The sequence below is a fragment of the Dipodomys merriami genome, unplaced genomic scaffold (assembly GCF_024711535.1).
Source record: "Dipodomys merriami isolate MVZ:Mamm:240054 unplaced genomic scaffold, mDipMer1.0.p SCAF_22, whole genome shotgun sequence".
NCBI lineage: Eukaryota > Metazoa > Chordata > Mammalia > Rodentia > Heteromyidae > Dipodomys > Dipodomys merriami.
This window is the reverse complement of record NW_027203604.1, coordinates 16,367,110-16,379,634: the sequence shown is the minus strand read 5'-3', so window position 1 is coordinate 16,379,634 and position 12,525 is coordinate 16,367,110. Positions and strand designations below refer to the sequence as shown.

Genomic DNA, 12,525 nt, shown 5'->3' with positions numbered 1-12,525 from the left:
AAATATATATGAAAATAACAAAATGGAATGTACCAAAATGGTTCAAAAAGGAGAGAAGAGGTGGATGGATTAAGAAAGAGCAATACAGATTGGGTAAATTTAATCAAAGTACATTATATGCTTTGAACCAAATCTCATCTTCCCATCTTTTCTTGTGAGATAGAAGTTAACATAGAATGCAAGCACAATGCCATGGTTAAAGAGTTTGGTTCTACTCTATGCCTTCTTTCAGAAAAGAATATATTTTTTTTTCTGAAAGAGGAGATATGAAAAGACAATTTGGCCCTGCAAATCAGATAATCTGGATTTTGAAAAACATCAAAAATTCAGAAGGATATGAAACTGTCTAGGCATTACTTAATTAGCAGGTGCAGAATACTGAACCCATTTGTAAAAGGAAAAAATAATACTGGGAAGGTTTGAATATAACTATTTAGCCCTCCAAATAACTAAAACCTGGACACTTGGAACTAATAACAGGATCATCATTTGTATTTGACTACTGAGAACATACAGTTCTGCCAAGAAAGCTCCACTTACCACTATAGCAACCAACTCTGTGGTCTCAGATCACCAATAACCATTACTTTGTTTAAGACTTCAATGAACAAGATGTGTAATAGATATGCTAGAGCTTATACAAGGAAAATTTAGTTTCCATTCCTTTGATTTGTGTCCTTGAAAACCTCTTCTCCTTCCTTATCAGCTCTATGGGGAAGGAAAGTGAAGGTGACTAAGATGGCCAGAGCTAAGACTTGCATGAACAAGTTACAAGGTTCGGTCCCTCTTCATACAGTATCTGTTTTGTAGTGTTATATGCATACATTATGAGACTAAATGAAATTATTTTTAGTCCTCTTGTCAACTACAGCCAGGCAAATGGCTGCTGGCTCCGTTTGAGAAATTACACCCTAGAGTCAAGGGTAAATATTATTAGGGCTACTTCAAGTTTCAGCCTGAAAACTGCCACAATTAAAGGACTCCCACGCTTAAGTATTTGAGTATAATAATTTAAATTGGTACATTTAACAAGAGGGCAGGAGGGAAGGTAGCTTAGAGGAATTATTAAAGCTGAGTTTTGTGGAGGAGTATGTAAAAAAAATCTGATTAGGCAAATCACTGCTGGATGATAATCCATGCCCTTAAATAATCACAGCCCAATTGGGAGGAGTAGATGAATACTTATGGTCTATTTGCTGAGTCCCAATGGTCACTTCTGCTTGTTTACTGAATCCCCCTGGGTGCTTACCTCCCTCCCTGGGTGGGGCTCACTTACTGTCTAAATCCACATCAGTGTGGTTCTGTTACCTGAGAGTCAGGAGTGTAATTGTGTCCATCCATCCTGTAAATCACATGGGACAGGCCCTGTCTTGCTTTATACCCTGTGTGATGTGGAATGCATTATTGATGACAATAAAATAGCACTATGTTGCTGTAAATGGTCCTTTATGTTACGATGTTCCATCAGCAAGCACTGTCTCTGGTCTTTGGTCCCATAACACTACTAAGCCAGTGTCGTACCTTGTCCTCCCTGATGGGCATTGCCTGGCTCATGGAGGTGCTGGACTTATAGCAGCACAAACATGGCCATCACACTGATGTCAGCTAGACTGAATGCTTGTTGGGAGTTGTGTGGCCATCAAAACAGAAGCCTTCCTGCTTTCAAAAGCAGAAACCTGGCTCCCAGAAGGTTCCAGTATGGCCAAGATCACAGATAACCTCTCCTGGAAGGGACTGGACACCCCAGTCTTACCAAGGGCTTGCTTTCTCTTGGACTGTGTTCATTTGGACTCTTTGCAATACAATTCAAGAACACTCTGGCATCCAGGGAATGTGCTGTCCCCTTTCACAGGGAACACCTTGGCCTGAGCCCTCCACATGACTGGGTCACTGAGCTCAGTGCTCAGAGCCTCCACTGGGAAATGAAGTTGAGTGCTGACTCCAGGCTACTGAGTCTAGGGAAGAAAAGTCTACAAGAACCTAAGGAGGGACTGGGCACCAGTGGCTCATGCCTATAATCCTAGCTACTCAGGAGGCTGAGATCTGAGGATCACAGTTCAAAGCCAGCCAGGACAGGAAAGTTCGTGAGACTTTTATCTCCAATAAACCACTAGAAAAGCAGGAGTGGTGCTGTGGCTCAAGTGGCAAAGCGCTCGCCTTGAGCTGAAGAGTTGAGGGATAGCGCCTAAGCCCAGAGTTCAAGGCCCATAACTGACAAAAAAAAAAAAAAAAAAAAAAAAAAAAAAAGAAGAAGAAGAAGAAGAACTGAAGGAGAGCCTGGCCCTTAGCTCCTCTGTGCTCTTGGATAAGCACTGAGCAGTGTTCTTATCTATTAATTATCACTGAATCTGCAGACAGCTTCCAACAGTTTTCACTCCTCCATTACCTGAAATAATTCGTAAAGCAATGTATCCTTCCCACATTTAAATTTGACATCTAAAATTTATCATCATACAATTGAAGAACTACAAATAATATCATTTCCAGTGTATTTTACTATTCTGATATATTTTAATAAAATAAAACTATTTCAGTACTCTTTTATATGTATTCAAAGGAATCTAAATATTTGATAGGGCTAGTCTAAAACTTTGATACATATCATCCCATAGTTAAAAAATACATGAACAAGCTCTAGTTCTCAATAGCAAGAATTTTTATGTCATTCTTCTGTTTTCCTTCTGGAACTTGAATTTCTATTCTCCTCCCACAGAGTTCCATCCTAATTCATTATACTCAAAGTATTTTTTTTATTGATTTCCTCCATCATAGCCTCTGAAAATATATGTACATAAATTGAAATTTCACCCAGGGACCATATGGCTTTGGAAGAAAAAATATCTGTTCTTGCATTGAATTATTGTTATAATTATCATTGATACTCAATCAAAAAGTCCATCACAAATTTTGATAGTTTCTATATTTACAAACCTGGAAATTCAGCTCACAATAAAATGGATGGTAATGTTTAATCCTAATTCTAACCCTTGCTTTTTTTTGTTTTTTATTTTTTTTAATAGATCACTGAAAATTTTGCTTGTGAAAAACTCCAGAGGAGAATGGAAAGAATTTTGTTACAAAGGCCCTCTCCATTCTTTAAGCTCCTTCTGAGTTATAAACCAAAAGTGACACCTAATTTACAATTAAGACAGATGAACCTGTGTTCCAATAACAAATAAGCCTGGGATCTCAGGGCTCAGTACAGAAAGCTTTATTTCTTATTCCTATAGTCCAGGTCTGCTGGGACATTTTTGCCAAGTGCCAAGCCAGGTTTCTGGACTTCTCCAGCGCCTCAGTATGTGGCCTGGTCACTGATGATCTCACAGGGAAGCCTGAGGAGGACAGACTGGCTTTTAGATGCCTGGGCTGACACGCCAGAGTTCACATACATGCCCCCTGAAATAAAAAACCTGGAAATGCCTTTCTGACCCCTGAGATCCTGGGGCCTCTATCCATCATAATTGGCAATCATTGAAAATATATGTAACAAAATGTCAGCTGAGAATTAGTCGGTTTTTGGTCACTGTGATGAAACAGCTGAAGCCATCAATTTACAGGGAAGAAAGGTTTTTTGGGGGGAGGGGGCGCTCATAGTGTCAAAGGTTTTAGTCCACAGTTGCTGGATACTGTGGGTTGGGGTCTATGGCAGCTCTACATATGAGGAGAAGACTTGTATACCTCATGGTGTCCAGGAAGCAAAGAGATCAACAGGAAAGGACCGGGGTCTCAAAAGCCTAAAGGGCATGGCCCAATAATCTAACATTTTACCCCTACCTGTCCCCCCTTCTAAAGGGTCCACCACATCCCAATGGCACCATAGTCCAACAAACAAGTCTTCATAGGCTTTCGGAGCCATTCCAGACCCAAATTATTGGTTCATAATGTCTTTGGGTACCACATCTTTCTGTAGACAGCAAGAAGAGCTAAAACACCTGATTTACCAAATGATCTCCCAGTTGTAGTGTCTGTCACTGTCTCAGTTCTACTACTGACAATTAGGACTGTCCCTCTGTTCAGTGCCTGTGCATTTATACTCTCAGATAGAGCCCATGTTAAATGTAGCCTGACTGACACCTGAATCTTGCTTCCAGTACATACAGAGAAGGGCAATTGTGAAAATAGCCACTCGGGAATTATAGGACAGATCTGCTTTTAGAACGAGTGAAAGGAGGATCTCCTGAGAACTCCATTGCCTGAAGACTCCTTAGAAATCATGAAGATATAGCTCAATGTGAAGACTGCTGCTTTGGGAGGACAGGAAGACCCCAAAGTTGTTCAAAAGTTGAGAAGGAAGGCTAGGACTAGAGCTTGGTGGTAGAGTGTTTGCCTAGCAGTGTGCAAAGATTTGGGTGTGATCTCCAGCACTATCTAAAGAAAACAAAACAAAATAAAGGGGTAAGTGGAGTTGGGCAAGATGGGGAGAAGGTAATATTGATCAAAATGTGTTGCACTCATTAAACTGACATATTGAATTGAAACTGCTTGAACATGGGGCTTGGGTGCTATCCCTAGCTTTTTTATTCAAGAGTACTGCTCTACCACTTTGGACCACAGCTCCACTTCCAGTTTTCTGATGATTAATTGGAGATGAGTTTCATGGACGTTCCTGCACAGGCTGGCTTTGAACCACAGTCCTCTGATCTCAGTCTCCTGAGTGGCTAGGATTATAGGCATGAGCCACCAGCACCTGGCATAAAAATAATTTTTAAAAAGTATCTTTAAAAGGCAGTTGAAAAAAATTAAAAATAGCAATTTTAGGTTTAACCTAATTTTCTAAGAGTCTCGCAGGGAGAAGACTTTGTAGGGTAAGAAGAACTGGAATATAAGCAAGGCTGCAGGAATATTTTAGCTGAATTGTGTATGTGCACACACACACGGGTGTGAGTGTGTGTGTGTGTTTATGTATGTGATTATGCCCTCATCTTTTAAATCACTTAGGGTCTTTTTGTTGCTGCTGCAGTCTCATCAAGACTCACCAACTGGCTTCTTATTTTATCCTCATTCACCAAGCCTTACATGTATTCCTTGGGATTCAGAAATGAAACATTAGAACTATATGTTTTTAACTGAAAACATAAGGACTACTGCTATTCAGGTCTTACTTAGTAGGGTCACCCCTGAGTGCTACTCTGTATGTTTGCTAGTCATCCCAAATGACAAAGTCTCCTTTGCAAAGATGTATGTCCTGAAATGTCTGCCTGCTTTCAGTAGTTTCCAACAGGCTACAGCTCTACCCTTGCCAGGAGAGGCAAGTCTATGGATCTGTGTATTTAGTGTCAACTAAACCATTTCTCACCGAGTGGTTAAGTGGACACAAGAGAAATCCTGGGAAGAGACCACAGGTTTGAATTACTTGTGAAGCCACTGGTGTGACTGAATAAGGACAAGGGCAGTACTGACCCTGGTGCTGTCAGCATGTGCCACATCAAGGGAAACACAGTTCTTGGTAACCACACCCTAAGCATTTGGCCAAGAAACAAATCATCATCAGGAAGACCAAGTGAATCCGGATTTCAACTAAGAAAACATGTATTCATGTTGTTCAAGAAGACATCAGCTAGAAATAGAAGGAAACTTTCATGATGAGCAAATACTCCAATCCCCTGACCTCTCATTTCCACTTTTGTGTTTGCAGCATATGAGCATTCTCCCATGAGGGCTCACCTGCTATGCTGGGCTTATGTCCCAATGGGGAGTCCATAACAGAGATTTAGAGTCCTGAGCCAGAATGTGATTCTGCTCATCAGCAGTTCCAGAACTGGGGCCAGGACTTGCCTGTGCTTCCTTATAGACCCGCTTAGCAGGTTCAGTGCATGGCTGAGTGATTAAACTCTTGACTTCATTACAGAACACACTTCCTACTCTGGTTGCTGCAAATCCTGGGAGTAGAGTTGGAGACAACCTACCTACCTGCAGTTGTATTCCACCTTGCTCACCTATCCCCAGACCGGTTTTGCATCAGGCTATTTTACATTGTTGCCATTAAATAGGAATCAAATCTATGTCACAGGTCATTTGGGCTCATGCCCATCCTTCTGCATTCTGTCCATGGCAAAGGCAGAAGGAAAATAGGAGTGCATTTCATCTGGGCATACAACAGCCATGTTTTACAGGGCAATTCTCTAGGATGACTGTGCAAAGCCATTATTCTCTGCAATCTACTTGCAGCTACTAACCACATATGAGGTCTGCAGTTAAATTAGCATTATAGAGGACAAAAGAATGTTAAGTGGTCTTCAGAATTAAAAGCAAGGTTTGTCAGCCTGCTTGGAGGATCAGTTGAAATGATAGCCTATCTGCAAATGTTGTTTGAAGAGGAGACATTAAAATGAAAGAGGTGAGAACCACAGGAAGCAGGGAGGCAGTCATTTCTTTTTTTAATCTAAGCTTTATCCCTAGTAGAGAATCTCATTACACTGGACGTTTTGAATATTGGGTCAGAACTGATGATGAGTCTCAGGTATGTACGATGGCATTTAAACAACGATTGATTAATCACTGTACAGAATTCTTCTCCTAAATATAGGCTTTATTAAAAAAAAAAAGAAGAAACTTCCATTCACATATTAATTCAGTTCAGAAGATCTGATCCACAAAAGTTAACTTGAGGCAAAAGCTTTAAAAGAAGAGCTGGAAACAGGATGGCAGATTTATAAAGCTTGCCTTGCTTTGACCTCAGAATGGCAATATCTACTTTCAGGAGAGTTCAGCCTGTTCTTTTTCTGGTGTGCACATGAGCCAGCTATGAAAAATCCATGCAGGATGCATCAGGGTCCCACCTGTGTCCTTAACAGCTGCTGGTTTTATTCAGTGAACTTCAAAGTAAGTGGGCCTTTGTGAGGCTTTGGCCTTTGCTGGGAGTGGAGATGGATAGAGAACTCAGACTCTTTGCCTTCCGTGTGGGGTACCAGGCTGGTTGTGGTGCATTGCCTTCCTCCCCATTCATAATGTCACCACACCATCCACTAAACCCACACAAAGCAGCAGGAGATGGTATAGAATTGCTTCCCACTTGTAACGCTCAAGCTTTTAAAACTTTATTTTTAGCCAGAGCATCTTCATCCTTTGCCTCCCGTTAAGCTTTACTCAGAAACAAAATATCCATCAGCTACTGGAAATGCTAAGAGTTGATCTTCCCCTTTGTTGGAGTGATCGCAAATCACTGCTTTAGATGCTGAGGAAAGCTAGTCCCAACCCCACCCACCCTGATGCCAGCTGTGCTCAGAGGAGAAGGAGAGATAGGACCAATGATGCGTCACTTCTAAAGTAATGACAGTGCTAACCTAACACCCTGCGCACAGTCAGGACACAAAGATTTCCCCACTTGATTATCTGGACACCAAGGGAAAATTTAACTTCTTTAAAATGTAATTGGCTGCAATATCTTTTGATTCTTCAGAAATGCTGGGTGGCAAGTGTATAAGAAACTTTCATCAATCTTGTTTGATGGTTTCACAAAAAGTCCACCTCAGAGATGGAGACACACTATGTCCTGCCACAGTGTGATGGGGTGTTGGGAATAAGTCCATAATGAATACACAGAAGCAGGGGGACTCAGGGACCTCACTTGCCAGCTGACTGTGGCTCCCCATTTCCATACAGTTCCGGGGTTTCTGCAGATATACTGCAGCTTCTGATCATTAGAGATTTTCAAAACAGAACTTTCAGTTGAGGAAATGCATAATTGGTGCCGTTTAACATTTAGCTAAATCCACTGTGACACAGGAAAGTTCTCCTAAAATTTAAAATAAAATAAGGCCATTTCCGTAGCCTCCTTCTTTCTTACCTTGTTCTTACTCTTAGTAAAAATCAAAGAATACAGACAGGAATGAAATGTAAGCTTTCTCCTAAGATGTAAAGAGAGTCATGTCATCAACCTTATTGCATCTCACTTTTTACATACCTACCTGGTGCTGAGGAAATGAGGAAAATGTACAAGGAACAGGATACAAGTCAGTTAGTTAGGTGTGGGTTGTAGCATATGTTTGACTGTGTCAAACTAAAATTATGAAAAACGATCTGCTTATTCCAATTATCTAATGCTTCCCTGATACGTTGATAAAGCACTTTGCAAATTCACTGTATGAGATTTATTTTCTGCGGGAGATCAGAGTAGCCCATAAGAGACCACTATGTACCAGCTATTTAACAGCTTTGCAGTGTCAGAACTGTGGGAACCAGAACTTTTGTGGAACTAATTTCCCTCTCTTCTAACAGACCAGTGCCATTTCCTTGTCTCTGACCCAGAATTGTACAATCTTGACTGTTATTATCCTATTTATATCATAATCGAGTGCTAAATCAGATTTGCAAAACAGAATAAATGGCTCTAGTTGTAAAACTTGGAAATCATTCCAAATAATCACAATCCCCTTGATAATACAATTTCTGTCCTTTGTGATCACTGTTGAAAACATCTTAATGAATCATATTCATTTCTCCTCTGACGGTCTTTAAATAGCCACGCAAGATGCACTGAATCCTGTGCTCCTCCAACCCCCATGCATGGGCACAATTCTCCAGAGTGTTAAGAATTAGGTCCAAGCCTAAAGTCGGCCCATGTCTAATTCCTTGGAAGTAAGGTGGTAGGATCACAGCACAGTCATGACCATTACTTGCTGGGATGTGGTGGGGTGTGAGGATGCACTCAGTTAATCCACACACCCAGCACCCAGCATTTGCCACAAACAAGTTCCTTCTAAATTCTTCTGGGCTAAAGCAGTTGGCCTGAAGGGCCACATGGGACTAAGGCTGCCACCCTGTTCCTGGTTTTTCCAGACAGCCCAGTGGGGAAAGCCATCCTTCAAGGTGCTTTTCAAGAAGATGAAATCCATTGCTACACAGACAAATCAATACAATTCACTTTAGTATGACGTGACCACATTGTGAAATTCACCATCCACCATGACAACTTCCCAACTCTATTTTCTCAACAGAATTTCATATGAGAAGGTGTCATGCTGCCAACAATGGATAATGTGCCCTCTGACAGGCACCTTCGGATTTAGTGTTGTTCAGGATTTTGGCTTTTCTGTTACTTTTCCCTTCTCTAATTAATTTTTACTTAAAGAATTTCAAAGTCTGGACATTTAATGATTCCCTCAACCTAAAATGACTATATAGAACTGCTTTGTGGTATATACTCTTCATGGTGCAGACTTTTAGCTAAATCAAGTAGCAAAAATAATTATGTTTAGATACTGCTAGGGTCAACACAACTGCATGTACATACATAAGTATATGTGTGTATATCTATACGTGAATGCCCACACAGAGCATCTTATTCATGTTATTGTTGGAATAAAAGAATGTAACCTGTGCCTAACTTAATCTCAAATAAAAGTCATGGCTATAATTCATGGAGCCAAACAATTTTTGCTGTTAAAAATACACATTAATAGTGTACAAAAGCAAAAAATTTAAAAGCAAATAAGACATATATTCTGCAAACCATTTATAAGGAAGTTTGGGCCCTGAAGGCCTATAAACTATAGATGTGGATTCCATATTAAACCATAGCTTGGATATAAGCCAAAGAAAGAAAAATTGTTGCAAGGTGACCCTCTTCCTCTACCCCAATCCCCTAAGACAATGGTTATTATTAGAGCAAGATTTTGGAATCTTGGAACTCACTTGCTATGTTCAAATGAATGAATGGGCTGGTCTTGTTTTCTCCATTCCTCTCGTTGACGGCCTGCACATAGTATGCCCCAGCATCACTGTCTGTTGTGGCAAGGATCACCAGCTGATTCTCCAGAGTGATGGCTCTGTTTCAGGGAAGCAAACACAAAGTCAAAGCCACCCCAGGAACCTCTCACTTGTAAGACAGAACTAATTTATTAAGGCAACTATACAACAATGGCTAGAGTTCTACAATCATATGAATGAACAACAAATACAAGCAGACTTCAGGCCCCGCTTTCTCTGTACATCAGCACCCTGTGGATAGAAGGGTATGAGCATTCCAGGTGCTCCACCCTTGAACCAACCTTGGACTGTGTAGAAGATGTTTCTGAACATATAGAGATGGCTACCACTTGAGGTCCCACTTTGAGGTCCCTCTGAGAATTCAAATGAAGGCCCCTTAGAAGAACTTTCAGAGGAGCTGCCTCTTCTTTCAGGCAAGGCTATGTGATCATGCAGTGATCTCAAACCTTCCAAGGAGACTAAAACCCCGACCCAGAGCAAATGGGTCTGTTGCAATTCTTTCTACTCCAGGCAGAGCCTCCATCCATGTCTTTACTCTGGTGGGAAGAAGGAGGACACAGTGCTGACTTCTTCACCCCCAACTCTCCCATCCACACCAATTCCATCCTCAGCTGTGCTCTATCCATACCCTAGGAGTACAAACCAACCTGTTAGCCAATTGGTCATGACCAAGTCTTTCTCCAGTGTGCTGGTTCCAGCAGGGAAAGGACCTGAGACTCATTCTAGCTACCCCTTCTGTGAGCCACAGCTGTCTGCCAAGCTTATACCCTCCCACCTTGAGATGGCAAGCTCCCAATGGCACCACAGAAAGACTCACCTTGCTACTTACTTACAAATAAGAAAGCCAATAAAGACATGGTGGGCACCAATCTAAGCCACCTTTCACTGATGGGGCCCCTGCATGTCCTTTGCCCCTTTGTGATTCTTTGACTAGTTAAACAGGTGAGGGAGATGTAGAACTTCTCAAAAGTAAAAATGCATCTTTGACTAAACCAGTTTTCTGGCTGGTGAACTGGGCACTGAGAATGTCCAACTGCACTTTCTGAGCACCAAGGCAACATTTAACTTGGGGTCCTGGTTCCCAAACCCAAGAGTAACAGTAGAGTACATCTGCTTGTTTATCTCTGATCCTACATAGAGCCTTTCCAGAGTCAGTTGTGCAAACTGCGTGGTTGCTCATGAGGCACTCAATATGCCAACCACCTATTCCTTCCTCTTACTTTTGGAGAGCTTTTTCAAAAACTCTTGGTTTCTATACATCATTATCTTAAGGAGTGACTTTCTCACGGTTCCCACAGGACATATTCCATTTTAGGTCTCTATGGCTAGCTTATTTCATGTCTCATTTAAAGAAATTTTCCTAGCAGGAAGTTTTCAATTTTCACCCCCATAAAATTATTTCAAAAAGAGATTTACTATAATTATTTATAGTTTCTTTATAGGTTCTTTTATAGAACCATAGAAATGGTTCCATTTTAATTTTAGTATATGTTATATTGGCACCTACATATGAATATTTACTACACACAAAGCTAAACATTTAATAGGATAACTTAAAAATGGAATATCTAACCTTTTACTCTAACATCTGATTTGTACCATAGTAATTTCAAATAGCCTAATATTTCTCAAAATTAACCTTTTAAAATGCCCATTGATTCTTTACATAGCTCCAAGGGCATTGAAAATTAGAAAATACATAAAAAATTAATATTAAATTTTATATCTATGAGGGTTTTTATTTTTAAGCTTTTGTTTCTTTTTAATTTCTGTACATCTTTAAGACAAAATTCATGAAGAAAATATATCCATTGCTAAGATATCCCCCAAATGCTAAATATTTGGAGGATATTAGTTAACTGAGAATCAAGTTATTTAAAAACTATTTTTTCCATCAAAATCTTTCTGACTCCATCTACTCTTTGAAAGGTAAAAATACAAGATACTTTCTTTAGAATTCTGCACTAAATTTTTCCCTACTATTTTTCTAATAAAGGAGTATTAATTTCTTATCAGACAAGCAATGTTCAAAAGGAATTACCAAGAGCATGCTAAGTAATTATGACACCATAAGAGGAACTATTTGGGTATATTGTAACTTAAGGCCAGAGAATTCATTTAAAACTTATATTGACTCTGGAGGTAAATAATAATAATGTTCGCCCAGAGATTTTCATTTAACTTTATTAAATATATATGTCTCTCTCTGTGTGTTTGTATCCTTAGTCTTTATCATAATTTTATTTTAAAAATTTAGCTTTAAACTCCTAACTTCTAATTCCATGGATCAGTCATAAAATAGAGGAAAAACCTTAGCCTACTGTGGATGAGTTGAACTGCAACTCAGGAAGCTTGTGGCCAGAGTCACAAAGCACCCGTGAGAGTAAGAGGTTACTCTGAACATAAGAAGTTTCCCAAGAGAGAAACAAATCTGTTCCTCAACAGCTGAGATTCACTGACAAAGAAAGCAGTGCAGTTTAGTAAATGATAGTTTTTGGTAGAAATTTTCGAGGGGCTTCTGGTCATTCTCTTGATTCTAACACATTCGAAACTACAGAATATTTGAATCTCAAGCACCACAATTTAGTTGCAAGCTCAAGGCAGACAACTTTGGAATTGGTAACCTAGCCTTGAGTATATAATTACTAGAACTAACATAGCTTCCAAGTAGTTGTGATTCTGGATGAGACTCTGGATACCAGATAAGTGCAATAGCATTGGCAGTAGAGGGACATGCATAGTGAGGAGAATGCTGCTGCTGTCCATTGGTTCTCAGTGGAGAAAGAACACTAACAGTAAGTGAGGGCCAAGGGGTGG

At 40.2% G+C, this 12,525-nt stretch overlaps 1 protein-coding gene across 3 annotated transcripts in view; it reads right to left on the bottom strand.

The window, feature by feature from the left end:
- Positions 1–12,525, bottom strand: part of Sdk1 (sidekick cell adhesion molecule 1) — an 824,227-nt gene that overhangs the window by 319,702 nt on the left and 492,000 nt on the right. For all 3 annotated transcript variants that reach the window (XM_070033470.1, XM_070033473.1, XM_070033471.1), the window contains exon 5: positions 9,634–9,767. In XM_070033470.1, the coding sequence (XP_069889571.1) occupies positions 9,634–9,767 (134 nt within the window). The remainder of the gene's footprint in view (positions 1–9,633; positions 9,768–12,525) is intronic.